Source organism: Tamandua tetradactyla, chromosome 10, assembly GCF_023851605.1.
Source record: "Tamandua tetradactyla isolate mTamTet1 chromosome 10, mTamTet1.pri, whole genome shotgun sequence".
NCBI lineage: Eukaryota > Metazoa > Chordata > Mammalia > Pilosa > Myrmecophagidae > Tamandua > Tamandua tetradactyla.
Window position 1 is genome coordinate 26,518,875 of NC_135336.1, and position 22,016 is coordinate 26,540,890.

At 36.6% G+C, this 22,016-nt stretch overlaps 1 protein-coding gene across 3 annotated transcripts in view; it reads right to left on the bottom strand.

Moving 5' to 3' along the window:
* Positions 1-4,223: 4,223 nt before the first annotated feature.
* The window catches only part of POGLUT1 (protein O-glucosyltransferase 1), a 35,305-nt gene continuing 17,512 nt past the window's right edge, over positions 4,224-22,016 (bottom strand). For all 3 annotated transcript variants that reach the window (XM_077118246.1, XM_077118245.1, XM_077118247.1), the window contains 6 exons: positions 19,944-20,003; positions 18,855-18,954; positions 17,150-17,208; positions 8,476-8,643; positions 7,700-7,756; positions 4,224-7,112 (listed from right to left, as the gene is read on the bottom strand). In XM_077118246.1, the coding sequence (XP_076974361.1) occupies positions 6,956-7,112; positions 7,700-7,756; positions 8,476-8,643; positions 17,150-17,208; positions 18,855-18,954; positions 19,944-20,003 (601 nt within the window). In that variant the 3' untranslated portion in view covers positions 4,224-6,955. The remainder of the gene's footprint in view (positions 7,113-7,699; positions 7,757-8,475; positions 8,644-17,149; positions 17,209-18,854; positions 18,955-19,943; positions 20,004-22,016) is intronic.

The window sequence follows — 22,016 nt, forward strand, 5'->3', positions numbered from 1 at the left end:
GGATGGTTCAACATAAGAAAATCAATTAATGTAATACACCATATCAACAAATCAAAGCAGAAAAATCACATGATCATCTCAATTGATGCAGAGAAGGCATTTCACAAGATTCAACATCCTTTCCTGTTGAAAACACTTCAAAAGATAGGAATACAAGGGAACTTCCTTAAAATGATAGAGGGAATATATGAAAAACCCACAGCTAATATCATCCTCAATGGGGAAAAATTGAAAACTTTCCCCCTAAGATCAGGAACAAGACAAGGATGTCCATTATCACCACTATTATTCAACATCGTGTTGGAGGTTATAGCCAGAGCAATTAGACAAGAAAAAGAAATACAAGGCATCAAAATTGGAAAGGAAGAAGTAAAACTATCACTGTTTGCAGACGATATGATACTATACGTCGAAAACCCGGAAAAATCCACAACAAAACTACTAGAGCTAATAAATGAGTACAGCAAAGTAGCAGGTTACAAGATCAACATTCAAAAATCTGTAGCATTTCTATACACTAGTAATGAACAAGCTGAGGGGGAAATCAAGAAACGAATCCCATTTACAATTGCAACTAAAAGAATAAAATACCTAGGAATAAATTTAACTAAAGAGACAAAAAACCTATATAAAGAAAACTACAAAAAACTGCTAAAAGAAATCACAGAAGACCTAAATAGATGGAAGGGCATACCGTGTTCATGGATTGGAAGACTAAATATAGTTAAGATGTCAATCCTACCTAAATTGATTTACAGATTCAATGCAATACCAATCAAAATCCCAACAACTTATTTTTCAGAAATAGAAAAACCAATAAGCAAATTTATCTGGAAGGGCAGGGTGCCCCGAATTGCTAAAAACATCTTGAGGAAAAAAAACGAAGCTGGAGGTCTCGCGCTGCCTGACTTTAAGGCATATTATGAAGCCACAGTGGTCAAAACAGCATGGTATTGGCATAAAGATAGATATATCGACCAATGGAATCGAATAGAGTGCTCAGATATAGACCCTCTCATCTATGGACATTTGATCTTTGATAAGGCAGTCAAGCCAACTCACCTGGGACAGAGCAGTCTCTTCAATAAATGGTGCCTAGAGAACTGGATATCCATATGCAAAAGAATGAAAGAAGACCCATCTCTCACACCCTATACAAAAGTTAACTCAAAATGGATCAAAGATCTAAACATTAGGTCTAAGACCATAAAACAGTTAGAGGAAAATGTAGGGAGATATCTTATGGATCTTACAACTGGAGGTGGTTTTATGGACCTTAAACCTAAAGCAAGAGCACTGAAGAAGGAAATAAATAAATGGGAACTCCTCAAAATTAAACACTTTTGTGCATCAAAGAACTTCATCAAGAAAGTAGAAAGACAGCCTTCACAATGGGAGACAATATTTGGAAATGATATATCAGATAAAGGTCTAGTATCCAGAATTTATAAAGAGATTGTTCATCTCAACAACAAAAAGACAGCCAACCCAATTACAAAATGGGAAAAAGACTTGAACAGACACCTCTCAGAAGAGGAAATACGGATGGTCAAGAGGCACATGAAGAGATGGTCAATGTCCCTGGCCATTAGAGAAATGCAAATCAAAACCACAATGAGATATCATCTCACACCCACCAGAATGGCCATTATCAACAAAACAGAAAATGACAAGTGCTGGAGAGGATGCGGAGAAAGAGGCACACTTATCCACTGTTGGTGGGAATGTCAAAGGGTGCAACCACTGTGGAAGGCAGTTTGGCGGTTCCTCAAAAAGCTGAATATAGAATTGCCATACGACCCAGCAATACCATTGCTAGGTATCTACTCAAAGGACTTAAGGGCAAAGACACAAACGGACATTTGCACACCAATGTTTATAGCAGCATTATTTACAATTGCAAAGAGATGGAAACAGCCAAAATCTCCATCAACAGAAGAGTGGCTAAACAAACTGTGGTATATACATACGATGGAATATTATGCAGCTTTAAGACAAGATAAACTTATGAACCATGTAATAACATGGATGGACCTAGAGAATATTATGCTGAGTGAATCCAGCCAAAAACTAAAGGACAAATACTGTATGGTCCCACTGATGTGAACGGACATTCGAGAATAAACTTGAAATATGTCACTGGTAACAGAGTTCAGCAGGAGTTAGAAACAGGGTAAGACAATGGGTAATTGAAGCTGAAGGGATACAGACTGTGCAACAGGACTAGATACAAAAACTCAAAAATGGACAGCACAATAATACCTAATTGTAAAGTAATCATGTTAAAACACTGAATGAAGCTGCATCTGAGCTATAGGTTTTTGTTTTGTTTTGTTTTGTTTTGTTTTGATTTTACTATTATTACTTTTATTTTTTTCTCTATATTAACATTCTATATCTTTTTCGGTTATGTTGCTAGTTCTTCTAAACCAATGCAAATGTACTAAGAAATGATGATCATGCATCTATGTGATGATGTTAAGAATTAATGATTGCATGTGTAGAATGGTATGATCTCTAAATGTTGGGTTAATTTCTTTTTTTCCGTTAATTAAAAAAAAAAAAAAAGAGAAGGGATAATTGGAGATGAAGGGATACAGACTGTACAACAGGACTGGATATAAAAACTCAGAAATGGACAGCACAATACTACCCAATTGTAATGCAATTATGTTAAAACACTGAATGAAGCTGCATGTGAGGTATAGGTTTTTTGTTTTTGTTTTGTTTTTTTTTCTTTCTATTATTGTTTTAATTCTTATTCTGTTGTCTTTTTATTTCTTTTTCTAAATCGATGCAAATGTACTAATGATGAATATGCAACTATGTGATGTTATTAAGAATTACTGATTGTACATGTAGATTGGAATGATTTCTAATTGTTTTGTTAATTCTTTTTTTAATTAATAAAAAAAAAAAAAATTCCCTTTGCCATCTGGTAACTCACCATGTGTTCCACCTCAACTCTCTCAGACTGTCATTTCTACATGTCCTGTCACTGTTGTGTACTTCCTGCCCCCCAGAGCTTACCTTCTACTACAACTAGAGAAAAACTCTCCCTCCTCCATGATCTGCCCTTTGAAGGATATCACAGCAAAATAGTTCGTGCTAAAAGGTGTTACAGGGCTTAGTTGTGCCACTCTACATTTCACATATAGCTCTTTTCCCCAGAATGTGCAGTTGCTACCAAAGTAATTGCATCAGGGAAGGATTTCAGTATAGACACCATTCTGTGCCTGGAACTGCCATTCTCTTACTTTAGCCTTTGTTGCTGAATCTTGCTTGTAGAACCCAACAGTTTCTTTTCCCAAAATGAATTTTCTCTCAGGGCCTAGCAGGTATCCTTTTCCTGCCAGATTCATCAGGTACAGCCCTTGCTATATATATTACATTTATTATATTATTGATTTAAACTATTTCCATAGGTAGGCTAAAATTTGGGAACTCTAAGGATCATTTCATTTACCCATCCTTCAAAGTATAACTCAATTTTTACCTCCATGAAGGTCCCCATCTGCCCCAGGTGGAAATTTCTTCAGATCTATATTGTCTTTATAAATAATTGGCATTCAAATTTCCTATCACGCCTTTCATATTGTTGTTTGCTTTATCTATTCAACTAAAGTCCTTTGATGTTAGGGAGCATATTGTAAACTTATTTCTCGTTATTTGTGCACAGTAGATTCTCAAGAAGTATTTTATAAATATTAAATGAATAATTTCTAATTGTAACTCTCTGCTGTAACCCCACCTTATCTCTGAAGGCAATATGATTATCGTAAGTAAAGGCAACTTTGGATGCACAGGAAGATAGATTTTTATGTATCTGTGTTCTCATTCATATGTCTTCAGTCTAGGGATGCAGGGTAGGGAACTGATCCACATGAGCCCATGAGATTTTCTTCTCTTTGGAATTTTTGGGCTAAAAGACAGAGCCTCGCAGTCTCTGGAACTAGAATATGGCAGCACCCGAGACAGTCAGGATCCTGGAGTTGCCCTGGTTTTTACCCTTTTGATGGCTATGTGACTTGTGTAGATGCTGTGAGATGCCCCCATATCCTTCTAGTAAGTTCTTTTGCTTAAACTAGTTGGAAGCAGTTTCTGTTATTAGCAACTAAGAGAACCTAACCTAACAGAGTAGAATAAGGTGGGATACTGACATTGTACAGATGACTCCTCTGAAAGAAAGGAAAAACATTATTTGTGTTATCCAAATATTCTACTTCATTCAAATAAACCAAATTATTTCATTTCCTTAAAGAACAATATGCCTTTCAGCCCTTTGGGGAAGAAAGGTAAAACTGGGATCCATCTAATATTAACACACTTAAAAACCCTCAAAAGTGATGGGGATACAATTGTTTGCAAAAACATACATATTGTGATACACCATCCTCGTAACATCTATACTGAGGTTATCAGATAAACAAGTACAAAATCTCAATAACAGTTGCTGCATTTAAATACAAAGATACTCTTATTGACTCTTCAAAGGGCAGGTGAAGATTTGCAGTTATCCAATTCCAGTTTCGTTTGGAGTTAATGGCTAGGCAATCTGTAAATAGGATCTTGTTAAGCCAACTATATCCATCCATCCATCCATCCAATAGTTCCTTAGCATGCATTCCATATGAGGCACTGTGCTGGTAATGGAGACTTTAAAATGAGTAAGAAATTATTCCTACTAACCAAGAAGTTCACAGAACAGTAGAAGAAACAGTCAAATAACTACAGTACATTATGATGTCATGTAGTATAGCTACAAGCAATATTATGGTAGCCTTTAACTGTCTAGAGAAGTGAAAGGATTCAAAGAGGTGATGCTTGAGCTGGAACTTGCCATTAAATGGGAAACATTCCCAGGGACATGCAGCTTTAGCTCCTGTTTAACCAGGGTTCTCTAGGAAAGCAGACTGACAGAAGATATATATATATATATATGTATATATATACATATACATATTTATATATATATATATAAATGATAAGTGTCATGAGATTTTTATAAGAATTTTCTCACATGACTGTGAGGATAGGCAAGTCCAAATTCCATAGAGCAGACTGCAAGCTGGGAACTCCAAAGAAGGTTTTCGATCAATTCCCTGGGAGGAGCTGGCTGGCTGGCTGTAGTAGAGATGGAAAATCTCTCTTCTGACTGCTAAAATCATCACTTCTCCTTTTAAAACCTTCGACTGATTGGATGAGATGTCTCTCATTGTTGAAGGCAGTCTCCTCAGTTGATTATAGATGTAATCAGCCATGGATACAATCAACTTACTGATGATTTAAGTTCATGAAATATCCTCACAGTAACAATCAGGCCAATGCTAGCTTAACCAAAGAACTGGGCACCATAACCTAGCCAAGTTGATTCATGAACTTAACCATCATAGCTCCTATTATAAAGGACAGCTCTTTTTGTTCCTATTTTAGTGAGAGGAAAATTAAACTATAGAGACCAATTAACTTTCAAAAGGATCTCATAATGACAAGGTATAACCTCAGTACAACTCAGGAATCTACACTGCCTATTTCTGGACTTATAGCACCTAAGGACATAATTCCTTTACATTTTAATACTAAAAAAGAAATCTAACTTTATGCATTTGCCTTATTCCATGCAATGATCTTACTAAAGATATCCAACTTCTCTAAGAAAGTCCTTAGACTTAAAATTTTGTAGATGGAAGTTAAAAGTGCCAAACAGATTTCTGAGTAATGGAATAAAATTCCTGACTGAACCTCACATTTACTAATTTTGAAACCAGTTAGTGCTAAATAGTTCTTAAGAGGCGAAGGAAGAGAGTTGATTTTTCTGTGCGAAAGTTGGACATAAGGGACAAGGGCAGCTCTAAGTCATCAAACACCATGAGTTTTAATCTAAAATTTTTCTTCATTTTTGACAGTGTTGTGGAGAGCATCTGAGAGATTAAACTACTATCCAAATGTGTTTTTCATAAAATAAAAAAGGGGGAATTTCAAGATAGAGCTGCATTAAAACAAGTATCTTGAATATAAGTAAAGGTTAAAGTTGAATGCTCTAAACACCCAACTTAATATTATATTTGTATTTGGGGCTATCCTGAGGTCCCCACAAACACTGAGCACATAGACAACTTCTGCAGACTGCTACCAGTTTAAGAAGGAAAACTATTATGGGGGCATGGGGAGGGTGGGGGAAAGTTGCTATTTTATGTACAGTTAAAAAGGAATAATTTCTTCCTGAATTTACTGAGGTTTTTGTTTTTGTTTTCCTTAAAAGAGAAAATAAAAAGCGTTTGAAGGCACAAAAGGGAATGTGAAATCCGACTGCAATAATTACTCAGGCAATCGGTCCCTTTCTATGTGGCGTTATAAAAACCTCCTGAGTACGCAAGAGTTTATACTTTTACAAAAGAGAACTCTTACATCATTGCATGACACAGCTACTGTTTCCAAAGACCTTTTACAAAATGATACTCTAGTATTTTTCACAAACCCTACAGGGCTTCCTACATTAAAATGTAACAACAGAGATTAAGCCTAGAATTAAATGCAGAATTACAGAGATAAGTTCTGTTAGTTACAAATGATGAATTTTCAGCTCCAAATAATGGGAAAAAGGACATCATGATCACATGGACATAGTTTCACAGTGATGGACATAAACAGGTGGATGATCTGAGGCACAAGCTGTGATTGGTCCTAAGAAAATGAAAGGCAGAAGCAGGTTCAAAACCAACATCTCATAACTTCTGGTTCTTCCTTGGCCAGAGGAGGGCTGCTTCATATCTGTATTATACACATTCTGGATCTTTCTCAAAAGTTGTTCTGGGTGCAGCATGATAAGGAAAATCAGATATTTGGCTTGATACAAGGTATTCAAGGTATTGGTGCCTCACTCATGGTAAGCTTCTCAACCAGAGTCATCTGAGATCCTGCTGCCATAGAGAGGATTATGGTTCAACAATCCCTGCTAGAGTTCAGTTTTCAAGATTTGGGGGATAATCTGATCATAGCCTTTCCTTGCTGTTACATTATATGACAAGAATTTAGAGTATTCAGTCAACAGGTTCTCCCAGTAACAGGTGATGTCATCCATCTGTAAGTGGTTCATAATAAACTGGCTTCCCCTAGAGATAAGATAACAAAGATATTTGAAAACACAGTATTTTATAATAAGTTACAGACTACATGTGAGTACTTACTGATGTCAAGCACTATTGAGAATACTTAATATGAATTAACTCATTTGATCCTTACAACCAACCTTATAGTCATCATATCCAAGCGTTTAACAACAGAACTTAACTTTTTATTTCTTTAAAAGAAACATAAACAGGGTGGTGCAATGGTGGCTCAGTGGCAAGAATACTCGCCTGCTGAGCTGGAGACCCGTGTTCGATTCCCGGAGCCTGCCTATGTCAAAAAAATTAAAAAATAAAAAGAAGAAAAGAAATATAAACAGCCAATGCTCATGAAAATATTTGTGTAATTACCTCAAGGATTTCAGTCTACTTCTGTAAAGGATGGATCTGGGGGGCACATATGAATGTGTGTGTTTATGTGTTCCCCCCAGGACAGTTTTAATTCTGAATTATCTCTGTATAATGAGGATGAAATCCAGATCTCACCATGGTAACAATAATCCAGATAACTTTAGTGAAGATAAAGTGGGGCTGATAAAGCAAAGTGGAAAAGGAAAAAGGACAGAACTTACCTTTCAGCAATTTCTTGGGCTACATCATCATTTGCTTTTACAAAATGCAACAGCTCCCTAAAATGGAAAGACTTATTAGACTCTGAAACATGAACCAAGCTCATTAATACTAAGTCAGAAAGACCAAAGACTGAGATCTATGGTTATCCTCTAGATATGTGGATGGTGGGTTACTTCCTTAAAGCAATGATCAGTGTTCTCACAGGACCAAAATAACAACAAAAAGGTCCCCCCTCCACAACCCCAGGCTAAAGGCAACCTGTTGTAGATTTGGGTTATATCTGAGAGAATACTGACGTGTTTAATGATATATATCAGAAATGAACAGTGAAGGAAAAATCTCTCATCTCAAAATCCCAGCTCTGGCCACAAAAGAGGGAACCTGGGGTGATGTTTCTGGTCCCTCCCCATACCTCTTCCTAGCACCTTCCATTATGATAGAAAATTTGCCTCTACTTTGATTCTGATTCTATATCTGAAAGTTCTTTTGACAATATAACAAGATCAAATATTCCCATATGATTCTTTGAGAGACTAGCACTTTCCCACTTCACACTGTATGAACATTGTATTTGAAACCACCCTGCAGAGCACTTTTTCAAATTAAATCCCACTTACAGTCTACTTGGATGAAAATACAATACTATATATATGGGAACCACATTTTACAAAAAGCTTTAATGGAAAAAATCAGAAGCAAATTATTTAAATGGCTGGGGATTTAGTAGCAGACTGCAGATGTCATTAAAAACTGTGCATGTGGTAGAGCTCCTTACTGGACATTGGAGAGATCTGTTTTGACTGGGATATAGTGGACCCATGGCTTCAGCTGTGGATAGAAGAATTCGAGCCACTCTTCACCAACATGGAAAACAAGTGAACCACACAGGAAGAGGTGTTTGAACCGGAAACTTGCAGCTACGCCCCGAAAATTAAACAGATACCTAGGAAGAAAAAGCAAAGTACACTTGAACTATATGCCTGCTACCACAAATATGAGCATTTTTTTTAATTCCCTTCTCCCTTTCTCTCCTTTTATGCTCCCCTCCATTCTCTTTTAATTTTCAGCTTTCAAGAACACATTAAAAGGTCCCTGTGGGACTTCCCCTGTGGGGATATAGGGTGTTCCTGGAAGGAAATGTCAGAGTGAGGGGAAAGGGGATACTTTCTCTAGGCAGAGATAGTCTTTAGATCACCTTAGGTAGAACTGGCAACTTAACAATATTTTGTCTTCCAATCTACGAACATGGAAAGTCCTTCCATTTATTTAGCTCTTTAACTTCTTTTAGCAATGTTTTTGTAGTTTTCCATGCACAAGTCGTTCACACCTATGGTTAACTTTATTCCTAGATAATCTTTATAGTTGCTATTGTAAATAGAATTTTTCTTGATTTCCTTTTCAGATTGTTCATTACTAGTGTATAGAAAAACCACTTTGCTGAATTTATTATCTTTGTTGGATTTTTCAGGATTTTTTTAATCTGTATGATTATATCCTCTGCAAATAGGAAAAGTTTTACTTCTTCCTTTAGAAAATGAATGCCTTTTATTTCTTTTTCTTGGCTAATTGCTCTGGCTAAATCTTCCAGAACAATGATGAGTAACAGTGGTGACACTGGGCATCCTAATCTTAGAGAGAAATCTTTCAGTGTTTGCCATGGAGTATGATGTTAGCTGTGGGTTTATTGTAGATGCTGTTCTACTTTGCAAATGTAGAGCAAGACTATAAAAATGTACAATCTAAGGCATCCAGAGAAAGAAACTTTAGTTCAAGAAGGCTGATGACATTCAGGGTTTCTCTTAGCAGGAAAGGCACATGACGAGGTATGCTAGCTTTCTCTTCAATGGCTTCCCCAGGCCCTCTCAGTTCTGGTGGCTCTGGTTGCTCTTTCCAAAAGGGTTCCCTCTTAACAGGGCTCCAGTAAGTAACCCTATCTTGAATGAGTAGAGAGACAGCTCCACGGAAACCATCTAATCAAAAGTTATCACCCACAATTGGGTGGTCATATCTCCATGGAAACAATCAAAAAGACACCACCCAGCAATACTGAATGAGGATTAAAGGACATGGCTTTTCTGGGGTACACAATAGATTCAAACAGGAATAGATGCCCTCTATCATGGTAAGGAAGTTACCTTCTATTCCTAGTTTCCTAAGTATTTTTATCAAGGTGCTGGGTGTTGTCTGATGCCTTTTTTGTGTCAACTGATCATTTTTTTTCCCTTCATTCCATTAATGTGGCCTATTACATTAATAGATTTTCTTATGTTGAACCACCCTTGCATATCTGAATAAATCCCACATGATCATGGTGATAATTCTTTTTTTTTTTATTCTGGTTTTTAAAAATTTATTTTAAAATAATTTACATACAGCAAAATTCACTGTATGGCATACAGTTATAAATTTTGACAAATGCACAGTCATATAACCACCACCACCATTAAGATGTAACAGCTCTATCCCACCCCCTGCCTCAAATTCCCTTGCACTACCTTTTAGTCTAACCCTGGAAATCACCCAGCTATCCTTTGCCCCCACCACAGCAGCAAACTTTTCCCAGAAAAGGCCAGATGGTATATATTTTAGGCCTTGTGGGCCATATGGTATGAAAGCAGCCATGGACACTACATAAAGGAATGAATGTGGATAAATTTTAATAAAACTATTTTAGGACATTAAAATCTGTAAGTTTTGTATGGTTTTCATGTCACCTTTTAAAAAATATAAACACCTTTCCTAGCTCATAGGCTATTCAGACTAGTTTTCCAGAATTTCATAAAATGGAATCATACAATATTTAACCTTTGAGTCTGGCTTCTTTATACTTAGCATAATGCATTTGAGATATGGTGATAATTCTTTTAATGTACTGTTAGATTCGGTTTGCTGGTATTTTTAAAACATTTTTTATTATAAAATATAACATATATAGAAAGCAAAGAAAGAAAAAGCAATAATCTTTATAGCACTCTTCAAAAAGTTTGACAGAACATATCAGAGTCTGTCATGGGCTACCACTCCACCATCTCAGATTTTTCCTTCTAGCTGCTCCAAAACACTGGAGGCTAGAAGGAATATTAATAAAGTGATTAGCAGTCATACTCATTTGTTAAATCCTATTTTCTCTGTTATATTTCCTCCTTTTCCTCTTATCACTCTCCCAATCTATAGGGGTCTTTAGGCAGTGCTTGTTCTGACTATTTCATGTTGAGAAGGGGTGTCGACACTAAAGGATTAGGGGGATGTAATCAATCAGTAGTCTTGGAGAGGCTGGTCCCTCTGGGTTTCAGGATTTATCTGACTTAGGAACCCTCTGGGAATTATGGTTTCCAAGAAAGCAAATTTAAACATGAAACTTTTATAGTGTCTCAGTTTGAGCACTAGGTGTTAAGAGTTAACAGGAGTGATGTTGGTTGGGTTTAGCAAACCATGGCAAATGGCACTATATAACTGAAGATTGCATAAGAGTAGCCTCCAGAATTTGATCTCTCTTGGCCACTGATGCCTTATTTTATTATAATTCTTTCCCCCTTTGTGGTCCAAAGGTGTTCATCCCACAGTGCCAGGGCCAGAATCATCCCCAGAAGTCACACCCCATATTGTCAGGTAGATTTTCACTCCTGAATGTGTCATGGCCCAGTTTGGAGTAGGGGGGATAAATGATTTTGCTTGCCAGAGTTGGGCTTAGAATGAGAGAGGCCACGTCTGAGTAACAAAAGTTTCCTGGCAGTCACTCTTAGGCCTTGTTATGGGTAGTCTTAGCTTCTCCCTACAGAAATAAGTCTCATAAGGGCAAGCCTCAAAATCCAGGCTTGGCCTATTTTCTTGGGAGTCCCCAATGGTTAGGAGGGTACCCAGGATTTCCTGGATGGGAAAGTTTAATAGTTCTATATATATATATGTGTCCCCCCCCCCCCCCCCACTTTGGACACTCAAGGGACTTAACCAATACTTTCTAATTATCAGCCCACCATAGTCTGAGATGTATCCTGGTATTACATTAAGCTATACAGAGCGAGAAGGCCTCATTCCCATTCTGAACTTCAGCAGTTTGGGTTGTTTACGTAAGCTATCCAGACAGGTTGATTTAGATTATCCGTTACTGAAAGTTTAGGTTCTAGACATAATAAACTTCTCTGCATTTGGTCTCATTTAGTAGGTTAAGGTCTACAGTACATACACTATCATCTTTTATCCTGTATTCCAATTTAGATCCAGCCAGATTGGCTTCATTTTTAACACTAATTAGGGCATAATTTCTCTTTTGGTTACTTTAACTGTTATTATATGTATAGCTATGCTAACTTTCAGGGCTGTAGCACTACATTTCTGGGTCTTAGGTATCACAGAAGTACTCAGAGTCCAGGGAAATACCAGCTGATATACATACAGCTGAGTGTCTTGAATCTAGAAATACATTTACAGCTTTAAACTAAGTGTGGCTGCTATACAGGCTTATAATCTAGGCTCCAACTTTCTTACAAGTATTTTCTGAAAGAGACCTCAGCATTTCTGTTCTTTTGTTTCTGGCTATTTTGCACAACACATTGTCCCTAAGGTCTTAACAGTTCATCATGTGCTTCTCGATGTCACTCCTTATTGTAGCCACACCATATTCCATCATAAAAATACATAATTTGCCAATCTGTTCTCAATATTGTACCCTTCAGCTCCCTCAATCTACTGGGCATTATGGATTATGTCCAAAATAAACAAACCATGTCTTACAGTATCCTCACTTTGGTTGTACAATCAGCAACACTCTCAATTTTAGAATATTTTCATTGGTTCATGGTGATAAAGAACTGACAAAAATAGTCACCAACTTTCGAATCAAAACTACACCTTATCACTTGTCCCCCTCCCCCAATTAGTTCTCCCTCATACTACTGTTAATTATTGGGCATAGCATGCATTTTAGTTTTCCTCCTATATCCCTCTACTATTGACTCAGTCCAAAATTGAACTTTTGAAATAGTTCATGCAAGAACTTATTTATAATCGTAGATTTAATCAGGGGGATACATGGCACTATACATCCCCTTTCAATTACATTCACCTTCAATATAATAATGTTACTTATAACCCCACTAATTAGTTACCATCACTTCTATCCATTCCCTTGCATTTAAGACCAGCCTCATTGGTCAGCCTTTCCTCTATCTCTAGCTTTTGTGTACTTCTAGGTCTGCTGTATTCTACAGTGTAACCTCTGAGAATACTTTCATAATTTGGTTTGCAAGTATTTTGTTGAGGATTTCTGCTTCTATATTTATAAGGGTTGTTTGTTATTTTCTTTATCTGGCTTTGACATAAGGGTGATATTGGCCTGAAAGAATGAGTTATGAAGTTTTCCTTTCTCTTCAATTCTTTGGAAACACTTAAGCAGGATTGTTGTTTATTCTTGGAATGTTTGGTAAAAACACCATGGAAATGTTTGGAATTCACCTGTGAAGCCATGTAGTCCTGGGCTTTCTTTTTGGGGAGGTTTTTGATGACTAATTCAGTCTCTTTACATGTAACTGGACTGTTGAGATCTTCCATGTCTTCTAGAGGGACTGCAGGTTGTTTGCATATTTCTAGGAACTTGTCCATTTCATCTAGACCATCTAATTTGTTGGCATACAGTGGTTCATAATATCCTCTTATGATCCATTTGATTTCTGTGAGATCAGTAGTACTGTCCTCCTTTTCATTTCTGGTTGTCATTACTTGCATCCTCTCTCATTTTCTTTGTCAGTCTAGCTAAAGGTTTGTCAATTTTATTGATCTTTTCATAGAACAAACTTTTGGTTTTGTTAATTCTATTTTTTAAATTCTCTATGTCGTTTATTTCTGCTTTAATCTTTGTTATTTCCTTCCTTTTGCTTGCTTTGGAATTAGTTTGCTGTTCTTTTTCTAGTTCCTCCAAGGGTGTGCTTTGGTCTCTAATTTGAGCACTTCCTCCTTTTTTAACGTAACATTAGGGCTATAAATTCCTCTGAGCACTGCCTTCACTGTGTCCCATAAGTTTTGATATATTGGGGTCTCATTTTCATTCATCTCAAAAACACTTCCTGACTTTGTGATTTTCACCTTGACCCACTGATTAAGAGTTTGTTGTTTAAATTTCATGTATTTGTGGATTTTTCCAATGCTCCCTGTTATTGTTATCTAGCTTTTTTCCATTATAGTTGGAGAAGACACATGTTGTGATTTCAACATTTTAAAACCTATAGAGATTTGTTTTGTGAAACTAACATATATGATCTACCCTGAAGAATGACTCGTGCACTAGATAAGAATGAGTATTCTTTTGTTTTAAGGTGTAATGTGTGTATGTGTGTGTTACATCTAATTGGTTTACATTATTGTTCACATCTTATATTTCCTTATTGATCTTCTGTTTAGAGGTCTCTTCATTGTTGAAAGTGGTGTATTAAACTCTCCTATTACTGTAAAGCTGTTTATTCCTCCCTTCAAGTTTGCCTTATATATTTTGGGTCTCTGCTGTTTGGTGTATATTTACTTATCATTATGTCTCCTCATTGAATTGACCCTTTATCAATATATTGTCCTTAGTAACAGTTTTGGATTGAAGTCTCTCTTGTCTGATATTAGTATAGCTACCCTAGCTCTCTTTTGGTTATAATTGCATAGTATATATTTTTCCATCCTTTCACTTTTAACTTGGGTCTTTGAACTTAAGGGCGAGTTTCTTATGGATAGCACATAGTTGGGTCATACTTTTTTTTACCCATTCTGCAATCCTTGCCTTTTGCCTGGAGAGTTTAATCCATTTATACTTGAAATATGACTGATAGTTTAGAACTTTCTTCTGGCATTTTGTTATTTGGTCATTGTAAATCTTGTACCTTTTTTGTCCCTCAATTCTTTGTTAATGCCTACTTTCATACGTATTTGATCATTTGTGGCGACCATCTCAAGTTCTTTTCCATTTCCTTCTGAATACATTTTTTAGATATTTTCTTCATGATTACCTTGGGGCTTAATTTAACATCCTAAATATGTAATAATCACACTTGTTTAGATCGCAACTTAACTTCAATAGTATACACATACACTTTCCTGTACCTCTGTCTCCCATCTTATTCTTGCATTTGTTACATATTATCTCTTCATACATTTTATGTCCAAATCCATGGAATTATTATTACCTTTAATGCCTTTGCATTTTATAACCTGTTAGAAATAAAATGTGGAGTTACATACCAAAAAAAATACAATGCATTATTGCTGCCATTTATAATCACCTATATGGTTACCTTTACTGGAGGTCTTTATTTCTTTGTGCCACTTTAATCCACTGTCTTGTGTCCTTTCTTTTCAATCTGAAGAATTCCCTCTAGCACTGCTTGTAGTGCAGGTCTAGTGATGGTGAATTCCCTCAGCTTTTGTTTATCTGGGAATGTCTTAATCTCTTGTTTCAAAAAACAGTCTCACCAGATTTAAAATCCTTGGTTGGCAATTGTTTTCTTGGAGCATTTCAAATATTCATCCCACTGCCTTCTTGCTTCCATGGTTTCTAATAAGAAAGCAGGATTTAATCTTAGTGGTACTCTCTTGTACATGACATGCTGCTTTTCTCTGCAGCTTTCAGAACTCTCTCCCATCCCTTGCATTTGACCTTTAACTACCATGTGTCTGGGCATAGTTCTCTTTAAGTTTATACTTGGGGTTTGCTGGGCTTCTTCAATGTGTATATTCATGTCTTTCGTTAAGTTTGGGAAGTTTTCAGACATTATTTCTTAGACTATTCCTTCTGCTCCTTTCACTCTTTCTTCTCCCTCTGAATCTCCATGTATGTAGGTAAGCTTGATGGTATCACACAGGTCTCTAAGGCTCCATTCACTCTTTTTTCTTTCTCATTCTCAGCCTGAATCATTTCAATTGTCTTATCTTCAAGTTCACTGATTCTTTCTTCTGCCAGCTCCAATCTGCTCTTGAAACCCTGTAGGGAATTTTTCATTTTAGTTATCCTGTTCTTCAATTCCAATACTTCTTTTTGGTTCCTTTTTACAATTTCACTTTTTAATGAGATTCTCATATTGTTCATTCACCATTTCCTTGATTTTTTTTGGTCTTTATTTCCTTGAGCTTACTAAAGATCTTTTTTAAGCTTTATCTAGATGTCCAGAGCTTGGTATATTTCGTTGATGATTTCTGAATTCTTATCTTGCCTTTGTAATCTTGTTGAACATTATACATTTTAATATTTTGAAATATTAACTCTGGATTTAGTCCCTGAGCTGTCTGTTCCTGAAGCTTATATTCAGCCAGTGATATGACAGAAATCTCCTTAGGTGCCAGGAGCTAACAAAAACAAACAAATGCAAAAAACACCTTTCAAGTCTTTGTAAATTGGGTCTATGTTGACTGTGCTCACCTCCAGAGGTTATCTGTTTTATCAAGAAGATCAGTCCAAGTGAAGTGAAGGTCCTCTCCATCTTTTCTGAGCCTATATCTTTTCCTGGACTTGTGCTTACTTGTAGCCTTAGGAATTCTCCTGTTTGCAGGAATCCACATGTCCTATATGAAATAAACTTTCTCTCACTCCCGGTGCTCTAATGTGTGTGGTAAAGCTGGTAATCCTTTGTCCCAGACCACTTTGACTTAATTGTTACTTACACAGCTTTAGCTGTTTGCAAGCTGCTTCTGCCTGCAAAGAAAATTCTGGGAGAGTGAGTCAGAGACGATCTTCCTGGTTCAGTCTTTCACATTGGCATCCCATGTTGGCAACGCCATACAGGCATCCCAGTTTGTGTGTAATGGTTACTCACTCCTTCAGAAACAGGGCCAGGGACCCACAATGGGAGCACAGGCTGGCTCTACACCACACTGGGGAGGGGGTGAACAAGGGACCAGCAAGATCACCGTTCTCCTACCATTTTTAAACCTGTGTTCTCTTGATTCTATACTCACCCAGTTACTACAACCCTTTAACTGTTTTCTCGGGTTTTAAGGAAGATGACTCTGCCTATTTTTGCTTGGTGTTCAAAGATGGGGTCGGGGAACAGCACCCTGGATTGTCCTATGCTTCCAGAAATCCCGATCATCTAATTGTTAGTCCAACACAATTGTAATATTTTAGTTACATTTACTCTATTCATGTCGAACCGTAAGCTATCTTATTAACCTCATAAGTATTTCATCTAACTCCAACTACCATTGGGTGGGGTGTGGAGACAGGTAATCCCATCTCTTTGATTCCTAGCCTGTAAACTCTCTGGAAGCAGGGAATCATGTTTCATTCACTTCTATAATCCCTGCAACACTCAGATCAGAGCCTTGGCTGCAAGAGACCCTCAGTAACTAACAACTAAATGAATTAATGATATTTTCATAAGCCCAAGTTTTATGCTAGTATTACAGTTCTTACTCAATGTGAAGCTAATTTAAAAGCAATAGGGAAACCAAGAGTCAGGAGTCCTGAAAGTCTTTCTTACTTGTATTTGCAGTGATCCACCAAATGGACGTCCTTAGCAGCTGGCTTCCCCAAGGTATCCTTTAAGTGAAAAGGAAGTTATTAGTATTAGTAATAATAGTATTTATTGAAGAACACAGAGCATCAAGCATTGATTAAACATTTCATTAATATTACCTCATTTAAGTCTACAATAAACATATCAGGAATCATTACTATCATGAGGAAACCAAGTTAAAAAGTTGAGAAACCTATGTAAGGTCATGTGGCCCAAAACAGAAGAGCAAGGGTTTTAACCCAGGTCTGTCTGATTTCACAGCTTAAGCTCACCTGAAACCATCTGGTGCCCCTTTGTACTCAGAAGCTGTGGCCTGCAGCACATTTCACTGTGTAAATTATTTATACAGGTCTCAGGTTGTGTTTGGGGAGCTTACAGATGGCATCCATCCATACATGGGCATGCAAAGTATTAAAAAATAGATATTTAAATCATTACCAACATATTTAAATGATAGGGTATTTCTGGCAAATGTTCAGATTTCTAACTTTTCTTGAAAAATGGAAGATCTGGCAAGCCAGGCTGCCATTCCAAATTGGCAGCAACCGACTGGAATTCTGAGTGTTCTCCAGTGGGTCCTGCTCACTCCTTTATATCACCTGCCAGCACATGAGGGCATGTGAGCCTCAGACTCACCCCATAGTACCTTTCAGCCACCTTATCAGATGGTAAACTCTTTGATGCGAGCAACTAGTTTTGGTTGCCAGTGAACTTTCCACAGTAGGTGAATAAATTAATAAATAGATGAATAAATTTTTCATATGTTCATTATTGAAGTAAATAAAACATCATTTACTATTGTTTTATTGAAATGTATCAACTAATACATGTATTTCAGATAGATTTAGTTTTTCCCAAGTTTAAATGTTTTTCTCACAGCATCCTCAAATAGTAATTGGAAATTCCAGATGGGGAAATTTAGGGCTTAATGTTCTTGGATTAAGGCAACAAATTATAGAGTTAAGAGGTCAAAAAGGACACTAAGCTAAAGTTCCTTATTTCTGACTTGACCTCAGACTCCTTTCAGGAGCTTTAAACAAATGAAGATGCCAGAGATTCTGACTCATTTGATTCATTGTTTAAGCTCTCTGCTTGTACTGTGCAGCCAGAATTGAGAACCACTGGTTTAATTCAGGGGTTGACAAAATATACCCCACAAACCAATTCTGAACCACTGCCTGTTTTTTTATAGCCTAAGAATATTTTTACATTTTTAAATGGTTGAAAAAAAATCAAAAGAATATTTTATAACATGAAGTTTGAAATTAAAATTTCAGTACCCATGAAATTTAATTAGAACACAGTCATGCTCATTCATGTATACAGTCTCTATGACTCTTTTAGTGCTATAATGGGAGATATGAATAACTACAACAGAGACTACATGACCTGCAAGGCTTAAAATATTTACTATCTGGCTCTTTAGAGAAAAAGTTTCCCCACTTCTAGTTTAAACTTTCTAGATAATATAGTACTCATAATATGGGCCAGAAAAACAATGTGGGCTTGAAAAAATATTTACCAAATATACTACTAATGATTCATAGAACTTTCTCGACATTCATCCCACCACTGAAAGGAAACCTAATCTGGAATTCTACCCATATGGCAATGTTCTTTGAATGAAAATGTTAACTACTGTAGCTCTATTCAGATGACTGGTGATTACTTTCATAGATTTCCAGGCCTGGTTTTTGGTATATTCTGCATCAACAAGTTTTGGATTTTTCCGAGACAGAAGAATGAGAGGATCTCGTTCTGGACTTGTCCTATAAAAGAAACACATGACATAAAACCATGTGGCCTATGCTTATAATACTGTTCCCAGTCTCCGAAAGGTGAGCAGTACCAGGACCCAAAGCAAGACTATGCACAGATGGACAAGAGAGAGGGAGATACTGGGTACTGCAGAATCTTAGGTGGTCTTGGGCTAGTCCCCACTTTACCATTCAGTAATGGGTAGTGTCTGACAATGCTTTCATTCCATCTGGTCTTTAAGGGTATGTTGTTCTGGTTACTACACCCATATTTCAGGGAATACTTCCCCTTTTAGAAGGTTCACTTAGTCTCTAAGAGCACCGGTACTCATAGCTGTGTGACAAGGTAATCACCACTCACCAAAAGAGCTACATGATTTTGTTATGTATGCTCTGTAAAGTCCAGTATAATACTTAAATTTTAAAAACTGGAGTAATGAAAATGTCAAAAAATCTAATGATGAATGCACAGCTTTACTGTAAACCACCGATTATACACTTTGGATGATAATATCGCAATTAAAAAAAAATCATTGAAGAAGGGAAAAAAAAAACCCTATAGGTCTTAAAAACCTATACATAATATGTGAAAAAACTCCCAATCATGGTCCAAGTAGCAGAGGGCCTTGACATCTGATGGGACAAAGAATCCCTAGGAATCTGATGAGAACTGGGGGACCTCTTTTTAGAAAAATGCACATATACCCATATGATTTCAGAGGTCTTAAAACCTTTGAAGACCAGATTTTGACCCATATAGTCAAGGCCCAGTACACTCAGGCCACTAAAAATCTATTGAGTGACTGGACAGATAAACTTCACTTCTTTGGAGTGATTTGGGCAAAAGTTTGAGGTCTGCTCTAATCTAAATTTCTGTGATTCTCTGTTTATTTCTGTTATCTTAGCTTTCTCTTTGAGGTCCATAATTCTTGACATCCTCAGAGTTGCTTATGTTTTACAGATGAAGAATATCTTTGTCATATGTTAGAAAATATAATCACCTTGATCCTCGGAAATATGCTGTAGAATTTTTCTTTTTCCATGGCCACTGTGCTGCTGACCTAAAAATAATGATTTTTTTTATTAATTAAAGAAAAAAAAGAAATTAACACAACATTTAGAAATCATTCCATTCTACATATGCAATCAGTAATTCTTAACATTATCACATAGATGCATGATCATCATTTCTTAGTACATTTGCATCGATTTAGGAAAAGAACTAGCAAAACAACAGAAAAAGATATAGAATGTTAATATAGAGAAAAAAATAAAAATAATAATAATAAAAAAGAAAGGAAAAAGAAAAAAAACAAAAGACACAAACAAACAAACAGACAAAAAAAAAACTATAGCTCAGATGCAGCTTCATTCAATGTTTTAACATGATTACTTTACAATTAGGTATTATTGTGCTGTCCATTTTTGAGTTTTTGTATCTAGTCCTGTTGCACAGTCTGTATCCCATCAGCTCCAATTACCCATTATCTTACCCTGTTTCTAACTTCTGCTGGACTCTGTTACCAATGACATATTCCAAGTTTATTCTCAAATGTCGATTCACATCATTGGGACCATACAGTATTTGTCTTTTAGTTTTTGGCTAGACTCACTCAGCATAATGTTCTCTAGGTCCATCCATGTTATTACATGCTTCATAAGTTTATCCTGTCTTAAAGCTGCATAATATTCCATCGTATGTATATACCACAGTTTGTTTAGCCACTCGTCTGTTGATGGACATTTTGACTGTTTCCATCTCTTTGCAATTGTAAATAACGCTGCTATAAACATTGGTGTGCAAATGTCCGTTTGAGTTTTTGCCCTTAATTCCTTTGAGTAGATTCCCAGCAATGGTATTGCTGGGTCGTATGGCAATTCTATATTCAGCTTTTTGAGGAACCGCCAAACTGCCTTCCACAGTGGTTGCACCATTTGACATTCCCACCAACAGTGGATAAGTGTGCCTCTTTCACCGCATCCTCTCCAGCACTTGTCATTTTCTGTTTTGTTGATAATGGCCATTCTGGTGGGTGTGAGATGATATCTCATTGTGGTTTTGATTTGCATTTCTCTAATGGCCAGGGACATTGAGCATCTCTTCATGTGCCTTTTGGCCATTTGTATTTCCTCTTCTGAGAGGTGTCTGTTCAAGTCTTTTTTCCATTTTGTAATTGGGTTGGCTGTCTTTTTGTTGTTGAGTTGAACAATCTCTTTATAAATTCTGGATACTAGCCCTTTATCTGATATGTCGTTTCCAAATATTGTCTCCCATTGTGTAGGCTGTCTTTCTACTTTCTTGATGAAGTTCTTTGATGCACAAAAGCGTTTAATTTTGAGGAGTTCCCATTTATTTATTTCCTTCTTCAGTGCTCTTGCTTTAGGTTTAAGGTCCATAAAACCGCCTCCAATTGTAAGATTCATAAGATATCTCCCTACATTTTGCTCTAACTGTTTTATGGTCTTAGACCTAATGTTTAGATCTTTGATCCATTTTGAGTTAACTTTTGTGTAGGGTGTGATATGGGTCTTCTTTCATTCTTTTGCATATGGATATCCAGTTCTCTAGGCACCATTTATTGAAGAGACTGTTCTGTCCCAGGTGAGTTGGCTTGACTGCCTTATCAAAGATCAAATGTCCATAGATGAGAGGTTCTATATCTGAGCACTCTATTTGATTCCATTGGTCGATATATCTATCTTTATGCCAATACCATGCTGTTTTGACCACTGTGGCTTCATAATATGCCTTAAAGTCCGGCAGCGCGAGACCTCCAGCTTCGTATTTTTTCCTCAAGATACTTTTAGCAATTTGGGGCACCCTGCCCTTCCAGATAAATTTGCTTATTGGCTTTTCTATTTCTGAAAAATAAGTTGTTGGGATTTTGACTGGTATTGCATTGAATCTGTAAATCAATTTAGGTAGGATTGACATCTTAACTATATTTAGTCTTCCAATCCATGAACACGGTATGCCCTTCCATCTATTTAGGTCTTCTGTGATTTCTTTTAACAGTTTTTTGTAGTTTCCTTTATATAGGTTTTTTGTCTCTTTAGTTAAATTTATTCCTAGG